This window comes from Hesperophylax consimilis, chromosome 5, assembly GCF_061612785.1.
Source record: "Hesperophylax consimilis isolate HC1 chromosome 5, BYU_Hcon_1.0, whole genome shotgun sequence".
NCBI classification, from domain to species: domain Eukaryota; kingdom Metazoa; phylum Arthropoda; class Insecta; order Trichoptera; family Limnephilidae; genus Hesperophylax; species Hesperophylax consimilis.
Window position 1 is genome coordinate 23,827,510 of NC_142840.1, and position 24,550 is coordinate 23,852,059.

A 24,550-nucleotide genomic window follows, 5' to 3' on the forward strand; every position below is an offset into this window, starting at 1 on the left:
ATGCGCGGCCGATTTCCGTCACGGCCGACTCTTTAAATTCAGATATTTGTTGTAAATTCGTAAAAATATGATGTATTTTCGCGTAAATCGAATTTTATCGGCAGTTTTTCTTCGCGGCCGGCCTTTTAAGTTCAGATGTTTGAAGTAAATTCGTAAAAATATGTAATATTTCGGCGTGAATCGAAATTTTTCGGCCGATTTCCGTGGCGCCGTAATTTTTAACTCGGATATTTGAAGTAAAGTTAGTAAAAATACGATATATTTCCGCGTCAATTGAAATTTCGCGTCCGATTTCCTTCGCGACGGGCCCTTTAAAATTCAGACATTCAAAATAAATTCGTAAAAATACGATATATTTACGTGTAAATCGAGATTTCGCGGCCGATTTCCGTCGCAGCGGGGTATTTGAAATTCAAATGTTCGAAATAAATTCGTAAATATATGATACATTTACGCGTAAATCGAAATTTCGCAGCCGAGTTTCGTCGCGGCCGACCCTTTAAATTCGGATATTTGGTGTAAACTCGTAAAACTACGACATATATCCGCGTAAAACGTATTTTCTCGGCCCTTCAAACTCGGATATTCGAAATAAATTTGAAAAAGTATGACATTCCAGTGTAAATCGATTCAGATTTACAAAATAATAATACTAATTAGGACGATGTAAAAACACGTAAAAATACATTTTTCGGCGTTTTACCGCCACGGCTGACTTTTAGATTCAGATTTACGAAATATTATGATTTATTTTCGCAAAAATAAATTTTTTTCGAATTACATGAACCAATTTTTTGTGCGCGGACAAAAATAAATTTCGAATTACGAATTAACGAATTTCGAATTAAAAAAAAATTTGTATGAAGAAATTTTTCTGCGGAAATTTTTTTGGCGAAAATTTCAAATTACGCGTTTTTTCGAATTATCGGGGTTCGAATTAACGGGGTTCTACTGTATTTACAATGAAATCCGTGAAAAGAAAATTAAATTCTTGCAATATTATTAAGGTATTATGTACATAGTGACATACAATAATAAATGACACATCAATTTACATAATTAGACATCAGATTATAATATGCATTATCAAAATTGCAAAATATGCTCTATCAATTCCTACAATATATGATTTAAATAGGAATATCCTTTTAACCGGTTATCTGATTTCATGGTGTGTTCAAAATTTTCCAGTTCCCACAAAACTGGTTGTTAAGTCAAGAATATCGACCATCTAATTTTAACAGCTCATTGAGTAATTTTATGACTAAAATAGGCATTCATGACGGGAAAAGATATGCACTAATGTCGAAAAAAGGCACAAATATGCACTAACAACCAAAAAGTCTGAAATATGAATTATATGTTCATACTATATTATGCAAATGCATGAAAATATAATCCAATATCTAATAATAATACTTCAGATGAACATTCTGGTCTTTGCCATTTCAGAATTATAATAACATGTGTTCATACTATACATACGCATCGGTGACCGGATAAATCATCAAAATGATAATTCATCACATCTTTAAAAAGTTATATAAAGTCATGGAAAGTGATGAAACAAAAACTTTATTAATTGGATAAGTAGGTTAGGTTAGGTTAAAAAAAAAAATTTTTCATCATCTCTAATGACTTTATATCACTTTTTAAAAGTGTGTTGAATAGTCACTGTGTTGAGTTAGCATGGAACCATACGCATCATATAAGGCAAGGAGATTTAGCACTGGGCGGATATAAAATCATTTTCCTTTGATGGTGTATTTGCTGTAGATTTTAGTAGGATCATAGGGCTCCCATCTTGATGCAGGGAATATATGCTTATTCCTTTCGTACCAGGATCTTGAAATAAATAAGTAATACAAAATATTAGTTGCTTCTACCCTTGTGGTATGAGAAAACCTGATTACCCTGAACTCAGGAAAACATTTTATCTTCTTAATATCAATTTATAAGAATTCAATACAATGACAAAGGGGTATAATTTCTTGTCTTTTGTGCGGAAGAATATTTTATCAAAAGGAAACTATACTAAACCCATAGAACGGGTAATATGTACATCCTTACACAATATTGCACCGGAAATGTGAAAGTTTTTGTTTTTTTTTTTTTTGTAATGATTTTGGTGAAAAAATGAAAACATTTTTTTTTTAATTATTGAAGACAATATTAGCGATTCTTAAATGAAAATTTTAAACAGAAAAATCAGAAAAAGATAAGGTAGGTACATCTAGGACATGTCCTAAATATAAAACTAAAAAAAGACTTTCTGCTTCCTTATCATTTAAAGGGAGTTCATTGAACATTTTGAAACCTGTTTCCATTCAAATTTGTATGGATGGCACTTCTAGTGTTATTCTTTGTTATAATCTGATATCTAACAATTAGTAAGAAAACATCTAAAAAAAGCCACTTTATAAGAAACACTGACTAAATGGTGTACCTTAGTAAAACTTTTCCAGCGTGAGAGTCTTGCTTCTCCTGCGTGGCATCACTGAGCAAGCGCACGTCGTCCGATACGTCAAACTGGAACAGCGGACCGCTCTTTCCCCTGGCCTGGAAAAATAGCCATATGATACATCCTTAATCCAAATTAATACATCTCCTAGCATTCTTCAACCTATATAAATGAAATGAACACTTTCGTTAGTGATATTTCATCATTTTTGTATTTTTCCTATTTGTTCTCACAATAACACAAAAACCTCAAAAAAACTATTTAGATAACAGCTCATGTAGATCTCATAGAAATGATGTCATAGTCATAGTGAGCAATATGATCTAAACAGTGTTAGAAAGAAAAAAACACCATGCTTTATATTCAAATCTAAAAGTTAACCACAGAAAAATTAAAATCTACACCTCTATTAAACCAAAGTTTCCGACCGTGATATGAAATTTTTTTTGTGAATTTCTTATTAATTATTTTTACATTAAACGACAAAAAAGTGAGGTGACAATAACGTTTATAAAACATTTGTCTAATAAAATGCAGTTATTTTACATAAGAAAATGTAAGGTGAAACTTTTTTATATTTGTTTTAAAAATTTTAATATTTCAATAATTTTAAAGGGCATTTCATCACCTTTCAAAAACAGTTATTAATTTTTGGATAGACAGAATTCACCAGAGGCCTGAGAAGTTAAACAATGCTTTAAAAAAAAAACAATAACTGAAACTAGTATATAATAGTCCTTCAAGAAATCTGGTTAGATTAAAAAATGAATTCATTCGGACCCATCATTTAAAATATTTAAATGAACACAGATTGATGGAATAAATGAATAGGTTACACATGTAATAATATGTACTGTAATATGCACCACTCTCACAGAAATTTAATTCTAAATGAATGCTTGTGAACTTAATTACCTTGGTAACTATAAAGTCATAGAATGTGTAATGATGTGGCAGTATTAAGTCCTCCTTCACGTACATCAATTGGTCGGCAGACACCGTCTTGAGTTCACTGAACTCTGGTCTCAAAGTATCCAGACATCTCTGCAGGAATTGATACACGGAGTTTCCTGCAAGAATTACAATTTCTTAATATTACCTGAATACTTATCATCACCAGTACACGGAAAAGCTGTGGCAAATGAAGAATCCCAGAGCCACTCATTATTAAAGGCAAAACAATTAAATTACCTACTATCATTTAATGGGTTAAGTTTCTGCAGCTGCAAAATGTAAACCACGAGAGGTCTTTTCTGAACAAATTCTCAATACACTATTATTTTTTATAAAGGAGAATACCAAAATATACCTTTTTGTGCATAAATACATATCGGCTTTTCAGTTTAGAGGTTTTGTGATATCAATTGTATTGTTTTATTGAAATAGTAAATTAAATAAAAAAATTATTTTAAAAGATTTAAATGACAAGATGGTCAACTACTGTGATACGACTATGACACATAAAAGTTGAGTTTTAATGAAAAGGCTAAAATCATTCTTAATAAAATAATCTCTTTGCCCATTTTTGCGCTAAAAATACTTCGTTCGACTTGCGAACTGCAGCTTACCGGCAGAAATATGAAATACGAAATGGTCATAATCATATTATGTAGATGTATAAACAATGTTATTTTCGTCCCTTTCTCTTCAATGGAAAAGAAATGAGTTTTTATTTGCGTAATTAACTGAATACGAATAAAAAGTATACTAAATAATTATAAGCAATAATTAGTCGCCTGAAATCAATACAAATTGAAAATAACTCCCGGGTAAAAATAAATGCCACCAACGGGAATTGAACCCGCACCTTCTGATATCCGGCCAGGTGCTCTGAACTACTGAACTTTGTACACCTGTAAACAACCAACTTTATTTTGTAGGAAAGGCTTTGTTAATGCTAAATTTCCCACTAGATGGCGTCGAGACATATTATATCTAAAAATATAATAAGCACTAATTGTTGATTGAGGTACTAGTACATATTGAATTATTTGGCGGGTTCGAAATAAGCCGACATAGCTCAGTGGTTCAGAGCACCTGACCGGACATCAGAAGGTACGGGTTCAATTCCCGTTGGCGGCATTTATTTTTACTCAGAAGATATTTTAAATTTGTATTGATATTTCAGGCGACTAATTATTGCTTATAATTATTTGTTATCCTTTATGCTTTGCAAAAACCTTGTCTTATAAACATTAGATTATAATTATAAAAAAAAAATAAAAACTATACTCACTCTTTTATTTAATTGTAAAAATATACTACACACAACGTATGAGTATGTTGTTTGGGATAAGGTCATCATTCAGAATTGAAAAGTTGCTTGAAATTACTTTAGCTATGTTTGGTGACCAGATCTGAATAGCTAGGTACTTATCCACCTTCCTCTGCCCCATATCCTTCCCCTCCCCACTACTTTCAGCATCACAAAATACCCTAATTGGTCGATCCCAATATGTAATAATGACGAATTGTGAATTTTGAAAATAATTATTATTCCCATATTTTAAATTTACAACCATGGATGAAAAAAATTATATTCTGGTCATAGGACAAATTTGGTTTTGCTAGATGATTCATGCTTATCTGTAACAGGTTGACTGACGCTCTGACAAGGGTTGGTCGTAGGACAAATTGGTTTGGCTAGATTTGTGCTTATCTGTTAACAGGTTGACTGACACTGTGACAATGGTTGGTCATAGGACAAATTGGTTTGGCTAGATTCGTGCTTATCTGTTAACAGGTTGACTGACACTGTGACAATGGTTGTTCATAGGACAAATTGGTTTGGCTAGATTCGTGCTTATCTGTTAACAGGTTGACTGACACTGTGACAATGGTTGGTCATAGGACAAATTGGTTTGGCTAGATTCGTGCTTATCTGTTAACAGGTTGACTGACACTGTGACAATGGTTGGTCATAGGACAAATTGGTTTGGCTAGATTCGTGCTTATCTGTTAACAGGTTGACTGACACTGTGACAATGGTTGGTCATAGGACAAATTGGTTTGGCTAGATTCGTGCTTATCTGTTAACAGGTTGACTGACACTGTGACAATGGTTGGTCATAGGACAAATTGGTTTGGCTAGATTCATGCTTATCTGTTAACAGGTTGACTGCCACTTTCAAAAGGGTGAAGAGTAAGAAATGCTGTTTTATTTTTTTCCCTGAGAAAACTCTTCCATAATGTTAATGTTTATTTTTAGTAAAATATTTTATATCATTGAAGAAACAGAAATTATTAATAAATCTAAACGAAACATGAAACAGAATAAGACATAGAAAAATAAAAAGGTAATGGTCTCAACTGGGAATTGAACCTAGGACATCTGTCTTCCCGGGACAACGCATCTAACCATCCGGCCATTAGGACTTAATTAATTTATGTCATTATTATCGATCACATATTTCAATTTCAGAATTAACAATATTATCTTTAACTAATTTTTCCCATATGTGAAAAATATGGGAAGAATTAGTCAATTGGCAACATCTTCCGCTTATAATGATGGTAATATGAATTTACTAGAAAAATGAATGTACCCTTCTTGAGCGTGACATTTCGCCTGTGTCCGGAGCCATCCCAGTAGCTGAATGTGACGGTGATGGGCTGGTCCTTGAGCGTGGCCTGCGTCATGGCCCACTCCAAGCGCAGTTCTTCGCGCAACTTCAAGTCTGCCTCCTCGCGTTCGCGGTCGGGGAGAAATGACGTGTCCACCTCGGGGTTCTTCTTTATCTTCTTAGTAGCCTAAAATCATACATCACACAAAATAACATAAATAAATAAAATTTACTTGTGCATTCCTTAATTTGAATCAATAACCTCCAGATTGCAAGTCGAGAACCTTACCACTGGACTACGGAGGTTGTTTTATTCGAAAATCGTGTAAAATACATTGGAGAAAAGCTTAACCCTTTCTCTGCCCGAAGATATTTGGTGTAGATGTACCAGAAGGCCGCGAAATCAAATCGTCATATAGAACGACGTGTTAACGCGCTAATTTTATACAGTCAGCCTTGTGAGTACGGCTACCTAGAGCGGGTATACGCGCTTAAGGCAAACGACCAGTTAAAGAATACTTTGTAAACAACAATTATTGTTAATAGTTATATTTTAGTGTTGGGATATTCTATTTTATTCCTTGCTTTATATTATTTTACTTGTTTTAATATTTTTTTTGTCCCATAAAACAGGCTTTGCAAAAATAGCAGGAATGAACTTTCCATTGTCAATTTCCATTTTTAAAGAACACCTTGTACCACACAACAAGACAACTCAAGTGACGAAGTGATTTGCACTTCGTTGCCCTGCCTTACACCCCACATACTTCATGTATCATTAGTGTATCACTTTGGAGCCGTTTCAATACGTCACAATACTTTTGTGTCTGACACCCCTCCCCATCGTCGACCCGCAACAACCATCGCTTTGCTGTTCGCTCGTTTCGTGGCCCTACACTTAAAGTTGAGCAAAGGACAAATACTCCCAAAAAAGAAAATGTCAAAAAATAGATTCTAGAACCGTGCCACTTTTGCCGCCAGCATGTAGGTAATTATTGTTTGTTCAATGTTAGAGAAGGAAAAAGAATTCATTGGCCATGTAATAACATTTAGACTGTCGTCCCACAAGTAGGTAAAGAATCAACATAAACTGAGTGCTGTAAGGATGCAGAAAATGTTGCAAGATGAATGCTGCATGATCTCTGCACACGGCAGATATCAAGTAATAATTTTGTAGCTTGTTGCCCAGTAAACTGTCAGTATTGCAGATTTCTGTTTATGCATTTACCACCGTTATTATTTATTTATTATATATTGGATAATTTGTATAGCGCCGCTTTTGTGAGATATCACCTCAGGGGCGCTTTACAGTTGATGCAGGTATTACAGAAAATATAAATATTACAAAATAGAGTGAAATTAAGTTAAGTAAAATGAAGTATAGGAACAGGTGACACGAAAATAGAAGATGGAGACTCTGCAGCAAGAATCCTAGGTGGTTATACTGAATATTATTATTTTAATGATCATAAAATTGACTCACGGGTACTATTGTTAACAGGTAATTTAATATAAATTGTAATTCGACAAAAGACTGAGAAGACAGCCGAATGGCACATATCGACGGTCCTGAAGAATAATGTCAGATGTGCAAATTTATAGTTTTGCAGTAGAGCTGTTTAAAGTTTCTGCATTTTTACTGTTTTTGAGAGCAAGAAATATAGTGTTGTTTGATATTTTGCATTAACCCCTATTTATTTAATTGGAGAAATATATTACTGAAAACAGTAAATTGCAGAAATTAAACATTGGGAATCAAGTCAGTCACTAAGTGACGATGGGGTTGTAGCATAGACATATGAATATTAGTAGACCTGCCCTAAGTGATTAAAAGCGTATTATCCCCACTCCCCATACCGGTTCCATTGGAGCCGGCTGGGCTCGCGTATGGCCTCAAGTGAAATTTGAAAACGTGACGTCATCATTCTTGTGCGAACTATGGTCGAGGCATCATCGGTTCATTTTACAAAATAACACGGCAAAATGTTGACTTGTACTATGAAAACTTGTAAAAATAGATGTGAAAAAGAGAATAAACCCAATTGTCGTATTACATTCCATATATAAGCATTATTTTACTTTATTTTAAACATATTCACATCGTATAATATAGATCAGTTTTAGAAACATATACTATCACATCGAGAAACGTCTGGACGCGAAACACAAAGCTGGTTGGTTGCTGGGAAGTAAATTATGAACATTTATAAAAGTGTCTTAACTAAATACTTAAACGAAATATTCGACTCTGAAAATAGAAGAAATTTATTTTGCCGAATTTGGACTTCGCAAATTTGTTCATAACGTGGCGAGTAATTTGCGCTCCCATGTAAAAATGTCTATTCATTCAAAAGCAGATTTTACTTTTAAGAAGTAAATGGTGATATTATAATGCGAGATGCCTATTTACTGTCAGATTGATTTATTGACGAATCACAGTCAGCCTTACGCCCTTCGTTCTTCAACAGTTGATTTTACCCCTCGCCATTATCTTCTCGTCTATTAATTCCTATGTCTGTGGGTTGTAGAAATTTTGTGATATAATTAATGTGCCTAAATAATAAATTTTTAATAATATTTTTAAATCATTTTTAACTAAAATTAATGTTACTGGCAAAATGATAATAGAAGTTTGTTATGAGATATCGGCGGTGACACGATAAATATCAAGCGCCCACTGAAACTTGATACTGCTTGATGTTTACGGGAGGTACATTGCATCGTTCCAGCTCGCCCCCAACCCGTTTGCACTATTTGCAGGCTCCAAAACTATTTTTTTTTATTTTTTTTTTATTTATATATAATTTGTACATTTCTTTATAACAATTACAGGCAATATAGCCTAAGACGTTATAATTGTACCATTTATGCAGTTTATATGCAATGCCAAAAATCTCGCAAATACGCTAGAGGACACAAAAAATAAATCTATTTTTTTATCTACCGCATTCAAAAAGCACGTAGCTCTCCCCACAGGTGAGTTCATAAATAAATTAGTGCGGCTTGCTCTACTATATAGAAGATTGTGATGACGTCCTCGAGAGTGAGACTCTGGTACAAAAAAATTTAATTGGGCCAGTATCTCATTATTAGATAAGTGACCGTTTTATTAGTTGAAAAAAATATTTAAGCAAAGCAATACCTCTACGTGTCTCTAGGGAGTGGTAATTGGTCATGCCTAATATATAAATCGATGGGTAAAGCCAAGGGTAACTAACGTCCATAGAGCCGCGAGAATAAAAACCTTAAAAAAATTTTATGGACTCTTTCAATGCGTAAAGTGTATGTTTCATGTGGAGCCCAGATGATCGTGGATGTGTGGATATGTGTACCGTACTCGGTTTTTGTCGATTTTTTACCGACCCCTGGGACAACTGCCTTTAATGCAGCTGGTTTTTCAAAGGAAATTACAAACACCTATTATAATGACTGCACAGATTATTTTGATAATTAATCTTCAGCTATTAAAAAAAAATTATTTGAAAATTTGTGTCATAAATTTCCTTACCGGTTCTGAAGTTTGATCTTTCCAATTTAATTTAGTTTCTTGAACGCTATCATCCGAGTCCAGATCTTCCTCTTCTTCTTCATCATCTTCTTCCACAGCAAAGGATAATGCCTGAATCTAAAACACAAAAATCTTTAGAAACATTACTTTACATCCATCATTCAATAAGCAACCCAATAATGACCCAACAGGTCACCCTATGATTGTGACTGATAAGCCACCACAGGTACATTGTAATACTTATTTAGTTTACATTTAGTTGAATGTTAGGTAATTATTCGGGATTGCTGGCCACGCATAATACAACATTATTTTTTAAATAAAACCTTTTGATTCACCTTAATTTACTATAAAAGGAAACTATCTGCATTTGGGAAATTTTTAATTTTAACATCCTAATTTTTAATTACGTAAAAAGAAATTTGATTTCATTGTATGGAATGACAGTCATTTAAAATAATTCCTGTTGATAAGATTTTTTTATGTTGATATTCCTGATACTATACGAATGGCTACAATTTATTTTATTACTATTTACTCTATGCAAATTAGGTAGGTACTATTTTGGCAGAACTCTAGAAATAAAATAAAGTTAAATAAATTTAATTTTTAGAAATGTTTTAAAAAATATTTTTAAAAAGGGTTAGTATAGGTTAGGTTAGGATAGTATAGGTTGGGTTAGAATATGTTAGGTTAGGTAAGGGTAGGTAAAGGTAGGTTAGGTTAGGTTTTTTACATACAAAATTATAAAAAAACTGACTTATTATTAAATACTAATACTTGCTAATAAAATTATTTCCGAGTTCAGCCAAAATAGTGCCTACCTAATATGAATGAATTAAATGCGAATAAAGTTTCTTCTTAACCTTTCCGGGAGTAAGTTACGTAATGCTGGCCGTGCTCTGGGGAGTGAGTTTTTTTTACATAAATAATTTTTTTTTTTTTGATTATATGTATGCTTTATGCAAAATAAATAACAGCCGATATGTCTGTCGATAATGATGTAAAATTAGTGTAAAGTTACAGGAATATGCCCATTGATGGCAATACGATGCATATTTACAGAATATGCATCGAATATGAATATGCGACGCCTGTCGTCCATAGCCGTCCATACTCCTTTGGCAAAAGTGTGCACCGTCGTTCATTAGCATCCATACTCCCGGAAAGGTTAATAAAGATACTGTGATAACAACCACATCTTTCATTTGTCTCTTCCTACCGTCACCCACACATATAATTGAATGTGCTTATTAAAAAATATTTTATATTCGAAATTATGTCTAGCGAAATTAATTTTTGTAATTTGTTAAGTTTAATCGAAAATTTCAAATACTTTCTATACTTAGTTTGTAACTTTATTGCTGTACATATATTATAGAGTACATGTATTGAAGAGTACATATATTGAAGAGTACATATATAGAAGAGTACATTTATAGAAGAGTACATATATGAAAGAGTGCCTACTTTTTTCGCCGGATGGTTTATTTTGAAACGCTTGAAACCTAGATAAGTAAAAATATCGCTTGCGCACACTACCACGGTATTCAAATGTTTGACGACAATTAGACTAATGCCAGGAGCAGCCACCTGGTTGGAGCGTTGTCTCTCTCCCTCTTTTGAATGTTCCGTTCATTGTTTACGGTACTGTTAATCGAAACTAAGCATTTAGCTAAGAAATATGGTTTTAAGATGAATTTTTTTAAAATCGATCGAGCAAAATATGTACAAAAAACTAGATGATTTAAACGATGCAGGGGAACGATTGACGCGGTCTATTTTTGCAAGTTTTTATGATGTAAATTTCGGGACTGGAAGACACAAACGATAAATACGGGAAAACAATCATTCGAGGAACGATCGATCAAGATTTCACTGTGTATGATTCAATCGAGATTTTAGCTATAGATTGCAAAAAATCTTAAATGCAGCTCTGCCACACTTACAAAAAAAAATATATAGTTTATTTATATTTGCTAAAAACCTTTGAACATCTACCTAATTAGTCAGCTTAGAATTGAAAATGAATTTAACCACTAGTATTGGGGGCCGTTAAGACCCAACCAAGGGTTTTGGGAATTCAAATTATATAAAAGATGATAAGGAAGCTTACTTGCTGTTTTTGTTTGTCTTTCTGAGCCTGCTTTGCTTCTATTTCTTTTAAACGTTCTTTATCCTTCTCTAGTTTTTTTTGAGCCAATTTTTTTTCCCGCTCTTTTACAATATGATCTTGCTTCGCTCGCATTTCATCGAGGGTCACAAGACCAATTGTGGAACTTTTTAATTGTTGTTCAACAGCATCATAATGTGTGGCGAATTTGTTTTCTATGTTATGAATGCGCAAGTCTTCCTCAATTTTCTTTTTTCTTAATTCTATGTCGAGCTGTGCCTTTTCTCTTTTCTTCATTAGTTGCATTGCTCTGCCAGCTTCTGAGGCTGCACCCTTGTAATTAGCCATGGTAAAAGGTTTTCAAGTTTTGCTCAGTTAAAAACGTTTTCACAGGAGTACACAAATCGTCGAAACCGAACACAGATGTCCACTGAGAAACCTCGTGTATGCTTCGTTCATTAAAAGCAACCAACAATTTATATAAACACAAAGTTATTAGATGTTACATATTTCCATTGATAAGTGAGGGAACCCAGGCAATATAATCGCCTCCGTTTATAGCACTCACATAAGAATAAATCGTGAATTCGATTATCAGCTCGGGAATTCACAGTATTATTTATTTGATTATTATTAATATTGGGCGAGAAGAGTCGTCGACATGGATATTGTTCAAGTTCAAGATGTCAAATGATGTCAAACCACCATGCCATAGATTATAGCACTCAGCTGTCAACGGTTTTTCCATAGACATTCAGAGTTTTTCATTGGTGGATGTGTGACGTTTCAGACCATGGAGATTACCATGATTTATCGATCGGAGTTTCGATCAGCGATAGGCACAATCGATGAATCATCGATGATTTACTCAATCTTTTTGTTCATCGAAATATTTCGATTAATTTTCATTTTCATTTGACGGCCGGCATAGTCCAGTGGTAACGCATTGGACAGCCATTCCGAAGGTCGCGGGTTCGAACCCGGCGTGCGCAAATAAATTTTATTTGATTAATTTGTGTTATTTCACAATTAATTAATTAAAATAATATAAAGTATATTTGCGGCACGTTCCAGAGTGGAAGATACTACCAGTATCGCCCTGGTGTAAGACCACCATTCAGAATTGAAACGTTGCTCCAAATGGCTTTAGCCGTGTTTAGTGACTAGATCTGAATAGCCAGGTACTTCCCCACCTTCCTCTTTCCCTTCCCCACTTACCTTCAGCCTCACAACATCCCCCAATTGGGGATGTCATAGTCTCACTGGCTCCAGACGGGAGCAGTTGGGACTCTTGTGAGGTATTCACTATAAAAATAAAAAATTTATTCATTAAAAAATTCATTTTTTCGATTCTGTCAAAAATTATCACACAGTCCGAGACAATCGTTTTGAAAATCATTCGAAACAATAGCCATCACGTCATTGGTCAGAATTCATCGATATAAAAATCGGTCACGTAATGACGTGTTACCTACTACCAGCTACTACCTAACATTATTTGATATCCACTGGGAACTGGAATTACACAATTATTATCATTTGCTAATTGTCAAATTTTTAATTAGGATGTTATCTACTAAACGAAAAATCTACATGTGAACAATTCATTCATATTTAAGGTTGGGATTTACGACGGCCGTGCATTTGGTTTGAGTAAAAAATGGCATTCCGACTTATAATAAGTATAAATTGACATTTAATAAGCATAAATTCACATTTTTGTAAAAAAATCACCTCGACGGCGCTCCATAAAAAATCGGAAGGTTGAATTATTTTAAGGTTAGGTATGTATGTATTTTATGTGAAAAATGCAATCGGTCCGATTTATACATATTGTATTTGGTATTGTTTTAGTGTCCAAGTTTTAATGTCCGTGGGGATGAAATATATTCATCATTTCTTCTATTGAAGAATGACTTCACGGAATAATAAGAAATATGGTGAGATTTCAAACCTCCAGTAGGAATATTCAAGTGTATAGTATTTCCTTATAATTGTACGAAACTTATCTGTATTATTTATTGAGTTTAAATTTAGATATTATTAATTTAACGTCATATGAAACGCTTTCAAATTCGTAGTTATTCACATCACTATAATAATATGAAGATCATTACGTTGCTATTCGCAAGTAAACAATAAACATCAACAAACCTACCAAAATGTTGCCATACCAATGTACGATATATATGAGTGGTTTATTTATGCAATGTACCATAGTTTGTCCATGTGCCCCCCCACCCTCTTCCCCGTACCGACAAAAACAGCCTCTCTCCGCAACTACTGCTCCCGCTGAACTCCGAGCGATTAAATCGATTTTTTTGATGTTTCGTTCATGTAAATGTTTCGATCCTGCCCATCACTACTCGGACTGTGATTTGGAATTATTTTTGACACAATCGATTTGTCATGGATTTGTCCGGTAACCGGGTATGCACGGGTATGTCATCAAAATGACAATTCCTCACAATCGCACCTACAAAAAGTGATATAAAGTCATGAAGAGTGATGAAATAGGTAACTATTAAACCTAGTTTTTTTTTCATCACTTTTTAGGTGTGTTAATTTTTCATTTTGGTGAAATAAAATGGAACCATTCATCAGAGTATCATTGAGTTTATGATAAAATAAAAATATATGTTGCACCAATTTTTTACTGGAGTAGTGTGTAATATTAACTTCTCTTCAAGGACCGCATTAAAAAATGTTATCTCTTCCTTGACCCACCTCACAATGTTGCCCAGCCAGTGGGGGATATAATTCCCAAAAATGATTTAAGATTAAATAATTTTTAACACCCCAAAAACAAATAGCAAAAAAAAGATATAATTCCCGTTCTTGTGCGGTGTCACACAATGAAACTGTGGTTACCTGTCATTCCAAAAGCAGAAAGAGCTTGATCAACAGCGCCTATGCTACGTTCACGATTTTTTGGGTGCAACACGCTGCCCTAATTGTCACTTGTACAGCCTTGTCAGCAAATCACGTATGCTTGACGCTATAAAGTGCCACCACTGCACTGGTAGTGGACACGGCATCGAGTGTTGCCCTAAGATGGCAAAGGCCACTGTCTGGGCAACCTGCAAGCGGTTAAAATTCAGTACAACAATCCACAGGAGAGAAGCTGCCTGGCGCACTGCACAGCCATGGAAGTGCAGGTGCACAGAGCTGGTTAACCTGCAGCAATATCAGGCAACAACCCTAGGCCGATGAACTCCATAGTCGTCGCCTTTACTTGTTTAAGATACACACAGCAGAACAGATGTTCCAGCACAACACGAGGAATGGCGCTGTTGAATGAAATTTCTGAAACAGTAGATGCATTTAATTCCTCTTTAACAGCCTTTGTACTTTTTTTGTATAATTATCTTCCCAGATGTTAAGGACACGGGTTGTTTCAGAGAATTTGAAAAATTCATCAAATTTCAACGTTCATTTTCTGTGAAAGTCCTATTCGAGTTCTGTTATCATAGGGTAGTTGCTTGACAGAACTGAAATAAAAACAGAACTTGAAAATGAAGTGTTCAAATTCTCCGAAACAACCCGTTCTAAGTGTCAGAATGAGAAGATTGTACTGTAATTGGATGAATAACCTGTCGTACAATAAAAAAGAAAACTAAGGTTAATAAAGGAGTATTGGTGCACATGTATCATTTATGTGTAGAGAGGGTGTGTTGGAGTTCGCACTAAATTATTGGAGTTCAACGGGGACCAAACTCGTCAGCAGTAGTAGGTGGGATAAGGGATGTTTTTATTATATAAGGTGTAAATTTAAATCATGTAACTCAGTTAATAAACAAGTACACTCTATGTAATTGACGTGTTGTCATTTCTCCACGCCTCGGAAGGACTGACGAGGCAGCCAGGCGGCTACTGATGTCACCATAACTCTTCAGCAAAGTGCAGAGCCACCATCATAGTCTGACTCCTACAAAATCTTGGGTATTGAATTTACAGGGGCGGGGCTTGAGGCATGCACTCGGGTACACTCTGAGCTAAAAACTTTGTTGCTGTTGCTTGTGCAATGATGGAGGACTTAGCTAGAAAATAAATTCGCAGGTTAAAATCCAAGACGTCTGGGTGGGAACCTGAAGCATTTTTCCACCCGGCTATGATAATTTTTTTCTCATTGATGAATTGACTTTTTACAAAGTCAGAATTAGAATAGAATTCCATAACGTTTTACACTCTATGCTTTATAGTGATATTTTATTAAAACAATATCGGAAGACATGAAATAAAAAGATTAGGGTGCGCACGGTAACTATGCTATATCCGGAAGAAAAAAAAAAAACTTTAACTGCTGGGCTACCAAAATCCATTTAAAAACTTTCTCATTTGTCTTAAAAATTCTCACCCAAGTTGCTCTTTCTTCAGTGTTCATTTTCACAATACTGGCAAAGGGGCATTCACCTTTATATTTGAATCCTTGCCCGAAATAATGTTGTAACCAACCACCGCCATTTTTATTTCTCAAGCCGTGCTGTAGGAAATCTACTGACGGAAAGGTTTTCAGACTTTATCGGATTGCTTGTTCTACAGATTTCTGCAATATTTTGTATTCCATATTGTTAAAAATACGTTGATGGTGGTATAGAAACATTAAGGCGAGATATATTTTGAATGTATTTACGATTATAACATATATCTATTTATTGTCACTAAAATTTTATTCTTAACGCCGTACTACCGAAAATTATATAAATCAGTACATAAAACAATTTATAACTGTAAAACTCGACAGAATAGAAAAACATTTGTTATAATCGTAAACATATACAAAATATCTCACCTTAATGTTCCTAAATCATCACCATTATATAACCTGGAATACAAAATATTGCAGAAATTTTATGAAAAATGAATAAATGCATTCTGCTTGCAAAATGCATTCTAAACCCATAGAACAAACGGTCCAACGAAGTCCAAAAACAGAACAGTCGGTGCATTTCCTACATCACGGCGTGAGAAACAATGTCGAGTTATTGTCATCCAAAACTTTATGAAAATTGTATTTTAAGGTGCCTGTAAACGATCAAATTTGTTTGTCAAATTTACGTGTTTGTCAAATTATTTGAACGTCTGCGGCCTTGTTTGATGTGTCTGTCAAACAAACTACGTGTTTGATGGTGTTTGACGTGTTTGTCAGAAATTCTGATTGACGGAAAGTTTGATCCGTATCCGTCATTATCAAGAAAAACAAAATACTACACTATTTACCTCACTTCAGACTGGATTCAACAAATGTCAACAGACAATCTCCGGCGAAAGCTGTAAATAAATAAACTGATATTTGACAAAATTTGGTTTGAACGTCTGCGGCCTTGTTCATCAAACACGTGAAGAGCAAACGCAAAATTTGACAAACAAATTTGATCGTTTACAGGCACCTATAATTATAAAATGTAATGAAACATAACTTGGTTTCGTTTTTTCCATCTTTCTCAATTCAAGAATATTTCTGTATACAGCATTATTCCAGGCAAGGGCTGATTATTATTTTTATTGTTCTATTGATCATTTGCATGTTGGTAGTATCAAAAACCATTGTCTGCTATTTGACACTGACAGTATACATAATATATTGTTGAACTTGTTGGTGAGTGCTACAATATTATCAGTCTAATCAGTCAGCCGGCAGTATTCTGCAACTTCACCTATCGAGTGATGGATACATTCCCAGTAAATACAAGTTTGTTTTAAATACAATATTTTATTAACACAATTCATTCAATAACACTGAGGATAATTTCAAAGTAAGTTCATCATGGAGACAGATTCATCTTACTGCAAGTTCTGTTGAAACTCCAGCCATTCGCCATTCTTCACTTTCAAACATTAGATACACTGTTGTCTAGTCAGAAAAACAATTTATACTTTTTTATAAAAAGATTTAGATGAAAATAGATAATATTTAATACTGTATCCCCTTCATTCAACCAACAAGGGATAAATTACTTTCAATCTCCCGGTCACACTAAACATAGTAGCTCTGGTGTGTTCGTAAACAATATTGTGCGCAAAAAATGTGTAAAGTAATTAATGTTCAAATATTATATTATTAAATTAAAAGAGTATATAATATATACATTTAAATACACCAAGACAATAATGCAGAGCTACTAATAAGATTGACAGAAACAAACTTATTATGGAATGTACAAATTAAATTTAGTTAATGATCCCTGACAATCTTACAATTTGTGACTACAATTTACCTCTTCAGCCAAACCACAGTTATATTAATGAATAATTTCTTTAAATTATTTAACCTATGAGGGGTTATACATCCCACTATAACATTGAAAGCTAATACGATACATAGTTTGTTTATAGGTAGATTAAACAAAAGAAACGCAGCAGACAAGTCCATATTGCAAATTGAATTGTTTGTTACAAAAAGTAATGAGCGCAAAGCTATTCAAATAATTGGGGGATTGATAACTGCTAAATTTTTGAATTTAAGTAATCTAATCACTAACTGTACATAAGTTTTGTCTTAAATCTAAAATAAACTATGGTAAACAATGAAAATAATAAAGGAACGAGGATATGAAGGGATATGAAAATGAGAAAAGTAACAGGAGTCACGATATGTACAAATCAAGGAAATAAATATCCCAACTGATACAAAGCAATCCCAACTGTGTCATTCAATATGTCAATATGGAACAGTTCTGAAATCAAATGGCAAAAGACCTAATGAACTGAAAGGCTAATAACAATGGGCAGATATAACTTTGTTACAAATTATATTACAGACATCACCGGAGAGATCTCATGCCGCAGCATCGAAGCCTAAGATCCACCGGGCGACGTAAAACAATATATTACATGCTTCGTAGATATGGAGTTAATGTCATGTTCTGGCGTCAGGGCAAATACAATATACAGGTCTGAATCAATCAATCTAACAATCAGGAGATGGCACTATCTAACAATCTAAGGGACACCTCGCAGAGGCCTTTAGCAAACAGACAGCACTGACACCAGGACACAAGTATTGGGAATAATAGCACAGTGAGTGACATAACATGAATTCCTTTACATCTTCGTGTACAAGTAGACGGCCACAATGAGACCGTACAGACCGAGTACTTCAGCGAAAATGAGGATCAAGATCATTCCCACGAATAGACGGGGCTGCTGCGCCGTTCCACGCACTCCGGCGTCTCCCACAATGCCGATAGCGAAGCCAGCCGCCAGTCCGGAGAATCCCACGGCCAAGCCAGAGCCCAGAGCCAGGAAACCCCTGCAATACACAGTATAGAGTTACAAACGTCACCCTCACTACTTATTACATATTGGTAACCTTCATGCATCGGGGGGTAAAAGAAGCCTTAGGAAGGCTAAATTATTTCATCTGACATTTCAAACAATGGCAACATCCATTTTGCTATTGCGAGGTTGGAGTTGTATTAGAAAAGGCTTGTAAATATACTCACTGGTAGAGAGTGTAACCACTGTCGGGGGAGGTGATGTTACCGGCAATGAGGATGGCCACTACCAGCCCGTAGATGGCGATGATACCCGCCATGACCACAGGAATGATAGACTTCATGATGAGCTCAGGCCGCATCACGGACATGGCGGCAATACCTGTCCCTGACTTGGCTGTGCCATAGGCAGCTCCCAGCGCTGAAAATAAACAAAACAATAATTATAGCTACGAGACATAAGATTCAGGTTTAGCATCTTTCTAAGTATCCATTTCCTTGTTGGCTCTTGAATCAGGCCAGGAATTTAAAATCAAGAATTTTTAATAATTATACTTTATTGACAAAAATTGCCCCATTTGTTGATTAGAGTGTATCAAGTTTAGTGTAGATTGTTTTCCGATAATTGAAAAACAGTGGTACTTATTTTTAATGTGTGAATCCGCACAAGAGTCCCAACCGTCTAGAGCCAGTGAGACTATGGCATCACCAATTGTCATATATTGTGAGGCTGAAGGTAGTGGGGAGGGGAAGGAGATGGGGGAGAGGAAGGTTAGAAAGTACCTGGCTATTCAGGTCTGGTCACCAAGCCCAGCCAAAGCCATTTCAAGCAAAGTTTCAATTCTGAATGGTGGGCTTGCGCAAGGACCATACTGAGAGTATCTTCCACTCTGGAACGTGCCGCAAATATACTACATATTATTTTTAATTAGTAATTTGTGAAATAGCACAAATTCATCAAATAAAATTGACTTGCGTACACCAGGATTCGAACCAGCGAACTCCAGCTTGCTAGTCAAGAGCCTTACCCCCTGAAAACGAAGGCCGTACTAATGAAAACTAAGGTTTCATTATTAATATATATATATTTTTTTTTTTTTTTTAACAATTTGTACAGCGCAGCTTTTGTGAGATATTACCTCACAGATATCACATTGAAAATGTGCAATCAAACCATGATTTCAATTGTCCAATACATACAACACCAGTCAGTGGCAGTGAGAAAAATAATATATTATAACAATTTAATGGAAACACTTTTATTCACATTTTAAATATATATTTACGCCTTGAACTGTATGTTATTTAAGGTATACCAGAAACTAGGATGAAGTGTCGAAAGGGTAAAATGGATAATTAAGTTTCTCTACAAGCTGTTATTTACTCTAGGACACTGCAGCGAAAATAGCTTGGGTAAATACAGTTGCTGTTTGCATTCTCATACTAAAATGAAGAAAGACGAAGAATAAAGTTGTCAATGAAGAAAGACGAAGAATAAAGTTGTCTATAAATAATGTACATAATATATTGTCTCTCTTGAAAATTATGTCATTTTAAAATGTATTTCTTCATTATTATGAATTCAACTACTAGTTATAATGGTAGTAAGGTTGGTCCTTTAAATGAATTAACAGGAAGACCAAAGGTCATTTGATCAATAAGGGTGTGTGAAGTTCTGATCAGGTGACTTCAATCATTGCTAAGACAACTTGTTGAGATATTCATGTGATAACTCGATAAGATTGGTTCTTTGATTGAATACTAAGTAAGGTCCCATGATCAACAAGGGTGTGTGGATAAGTAATCAGGTGACATCTTACGCTATGAGGATGGGTTGTTTCACAGTATTTGAACAATTCATCAAATTTCAAGTTATGAAGTTATGTTAAATTTCCATTCAAATTCTGATATTTCAGTTCTGTGAAGCAACTGGCCCATAATGATATAATAACAGAACTTGAAAATTAACTATGAAATTTGATAAATTGTTCAATTTCTGTGAAACAACCCTTCCTAAGCAGCAGTTTATGACGGACATTTAACTAATATATGACCAATTATTCAAGAATGATGTGGGTAATATTATGATCAATAAGGGTGTGGAAGTACTGATCAGGTGACTTTTGATCACTGCAGAGTACCTAACACTCTGAAGCAATGCTCTGCCTGTTTCGTGAGACATTCAACTAGTAGTTTAATAAGGTCGGTTCTTTCACAAATACCAAGTAATGTAATATAATCGATAAGGGTGTGTGGATTTTGGTTGCCAAAGGCATTTTACACTTAGTGACACTTGCTTTGCGGGACATTCAACCAGTAGCTTAGTAAGATTGTTATTTCATTAAATGAAATATAATAATATACCTAATAATGAGGTGATTTTTCACGAAACAGCGCTATATAAATTATCCAAGAATAATAATAACTAATAAAAATATAATATGAAGAGTGTTCAGGAACACCAATGTAGGTCACATGATCAATAAGGGTGAGGGATTTCTGATCAGGTGACTTGATCATTGCTGAAAGAATCTTACACAGCAATGTCTGTTTTGTGAGATGGTCATCAACTGGAAGATTATTATTAAGGTTGGATAGTAAGAAAGCTATCTGTAGTGAATGACATTCTTGAACTTCAATTTAAGTTATTTATGAAATGATCAGGTGGTTATTTGACCACTACTGCACTCTGGACAAAGTCCTGTTTTTCCTTAAAACTGGCATCATAAGATCAGATGTAATAAATCGAGTTCATACCTAGACTAACCTACTTTGGTGCAAAATGTCATTATTACATAAATTACTATATTATCCTTATCAGTGTGTGATTGTGACAATCGCCAGAAGATTAAATCAAGCACATGATTCACTACTAACATGTCTTGTGATCAAATATTATAAAGTTGTTTGCCTGTGATAAAAGTAATAAAATATGTCAAATATTGACAAATAAGTCACAGCCGTATTGAAGAACACGGAATACTGCGGAGTTATAACATCCAGTCGATTAAAATATCGAACAGAAGCTAGATTATACAATTCGAGACAAATATAATAATGATGGGAGGTTCTAAACAAAATAGAAATTAAAAGACCACCATTAGACAAGCAGTTTTTCATGGGCAAACCCGATAATATTCACGTGACGCGCTGGTCACGAGGTTACACCCACTAAAGCCTCCCTGAAACCAAATTGCACTCGTTGATAACAAAGGTATTGCAGTTTTCGTGCCAAACAGTTAATTAGAGATCTGGTAAGATGAGCGGGAGTACTATCACCACTACCATATGCATTGTTCTACTTCAATAAGCAAGTACGGTATATCTAAACGACGAATACGAATGAAATAGCCTATTTTAGGAAGAATAAAAAACCATGTCAGTGTCAGTGACTCAAAGAATTGACGTGCTTTATCATACATTCATTTTCCGAGCGTCGGCGTTCCTGTCGATTATGTTGGTGACATTGCTTAAACTATAATTAGAGTCTAGGGATAATGGACAATTGTGTATAATTATGCTCCGTCCACAAGAAAAACGCGTATGCTAATGCAAATTATTCACCAAACACAATCAGAATCATGAAAGAAATTTAATGCTCGTAGCGAGAAACCATTAGATCGATACGGCCCCAGTGAACACCCTGTTGGCGCATGTAAAATTAAAAATATCACTCACCGCTGAAAATAATAGCTGTGGAAACTCCCATAACTCCAAAGAAGGGTCCGTAGACGGGGTTAAGCTCTGTTAGTGCGGTAGACATTTTGGGAGATTTAGGAGTATTTGCAGGTCCTGAATGAAAAACTATCCTCACTCACTTCTATCAACTAGTCAACTAGACAACTGGCGGACTCACTGTCAAATATGGCCTACACTCCCGACTTCACGACGGAAAAAGTCATATGACGAAAATATTTTCGAGGCAAGGTCCAGCACCTGCGCAAATTCCTATTGGTGGAATCGCTTGTGGCTTGATAATATGAACCAATGAACAGCAGTCTCTTCCAACTCCCAATGACGTAAGAGAAGTCTGTGGCTGGCGAGCCAGCTAAACTGGCATTTGACATGCGCATATCAGAAAAAAACAACTCTTTAATGGAACTTGTAAACAAAAATAAAATAAATACTAACATTTATGTTTGAATGAATCCTACTTTAAAAAATAATAATTTATGGTATACTTGAAAAAATATATTTATCAAAGTTTTAGGATGGAAAACTTCGACTTCCTTTGAGATGGCGGCAGTTCAAATCTGATAATTTAGGAATCGAATTATTTGCACCTTTCATGATTTTAAAGAATATAAAAATATTCTCATAATAAAATAGATAATAGAATACCTTAATTTAATTACTAATTCACATTTGTGACTCCAAATCAGCAATGATTTGTAGATTTCTTGTAATAATTCTTGGTAAAAACTGGGTTGTAACTTGTAACCCGACATGGAAGTCCGATCACGTCGGAGTCGGGTCTTCTGCACCCTTATACATCTTCCCAATATTTTATAGAATTTTCGCTTATACATAATGACTTTAGTTTCTGTCTTGGATACCTTTTTAGCAACCTAAAAATGAATGCATCGAAAGACTATTCGCACACTGGTCAGCTGGTAGCTAGTCACCAGCATAAATAAACCACTCACTAGATCGATTTTTTCGGTATTTTTGTGATTTATTGAACTTATTTTTGTACAATTCTCATTTGGAGACTATGTATTATAGTATATACCAATGAAAAACTCTGAAAGTTTATTCCATAGATTTTCATTTATAGTTGTTTATATGATGTCAAAATATTTAGGTTCCAATTTTCGATCGGAGTTATACCCCCTTGGTCACCAGTAACTAGTAAGCTTCAAGACATGGTGCAGAGCGGACTATGCCATCTATGGGCTATGTAGTGAGGTGGAGGTGGTGGGGCGGGGAAGGAGATGGGGGGATATGAAGGTACTAAACAAGGTTAAAGTCATTTCAAGCAACATTTCAATTCTGAATAGTGGTTTTTCAAGTGGTTACTGAGAGTATCTACCACTCTAGAATGTGCCGCAAAAATTCTACATATAAATAATTTTAAAAGAATTAATGTGTTATTTTCACAAACTATGAATACCGTTAAAAATATGTGAAAGACTAAGGACGAGTTGTTTCTGAGAATTTGAACAATTCATCAAATTTTAACGTTCATTTTCAAGTTCTGTGAAAGATTTTTTCAAGTTCTGTTTTTATTTCAGTTCTGTCAAGCAACTAGCCTATAATGATATTATAACAGAACTTGAATAGTACTTTCACAGAACCCGAAAATGAACGTTGAAATTTGAACAATTCATCCAATTTCAAAGTTCATTTTCAAGTTCTGTTTTTATTTCAGTTTTGTCAAACCACTAGCCTATAATGATATAATAACAGAACTTCAATAGGACTTTCACAGAACCCGGAAATGAACGTTGAAATTTTATGAATTGTTCAAATTCTCCGAAACAACCCGTCCTATAGTTTATTTTTTTTTATTCTGATCATTGTACTGCAAATATGTAATTTTAATTATAGAACTGTATATACAGATAAATATGACCGAAGGAAATAGGGTCCCATTGGCTCAGTTGGAAGAGCAGTGCCCCAGCAAGGCGAAGCTCCCGGTTTCAAGTCCTAGATTCAACCGTATCATTTTCTGTTTCAAATTTTCAT

At 34.7% G+C, this 24,550-nt stretch overlaps 2 protein-coding genes across 2 annotated transcripts; both read right to left on the reverse strand.

Moving 5' to 3' along the window:
• Positions 1–853: 853 nt before the first annotated feature.
• On the reverse strand, positions 854–12,330 carry LOC149423671 (protein FAM50 homolog). Its single transcript, XM_089632070.1, has 6 exons — positions 11,649–12,330; positions 9,533–9,649; positions 6,007–6,211; positions 3,377–3,531; positions 2,447–2,559; positions 854–1,845 (listed from the first exon to the last, which is right to left on the reverse strand). The coding sequence occupies exons 1-6, from the start codon at positions 11,991–11,993 to the stop codon at positions 1,746–1,748; spliced, it is 1,035 nt and encodes a 344-aa protein (XP_089488196.1). The 5' UTR covers positions 11,994–12,330; the 3' UTR covers positions 854–1,745.
• Positions 12,331–17,338: 5,008 nt separating this feature from the next.
• On the reverse strand, positions 17,339–22,764 carry Vha16-1 (Vacuolar H[+] ATPase 16kD subunit 1). The gene is made up of 3 exons (XM_089632071.1): positions 22,541–22,764; positions 19,091–19,283; positions 17,339–18,897 (listed from the first exon to the last, which is right to left on the reverse strand). The coding sequence occupies exons 1-3, from the start codon at positions 22,623–22,625 to the stop codon at positions 18,690–18,692; spliced, it is 486 nt and encodes a 161-aa protein (XP_089488197.1). The 5' UTR covers positions 22,626–22,764; the 3' UTR covers positions 17,339–18,689.
• Positions 22,765–24,550: the final 1,786 nt, after the last annotated feature.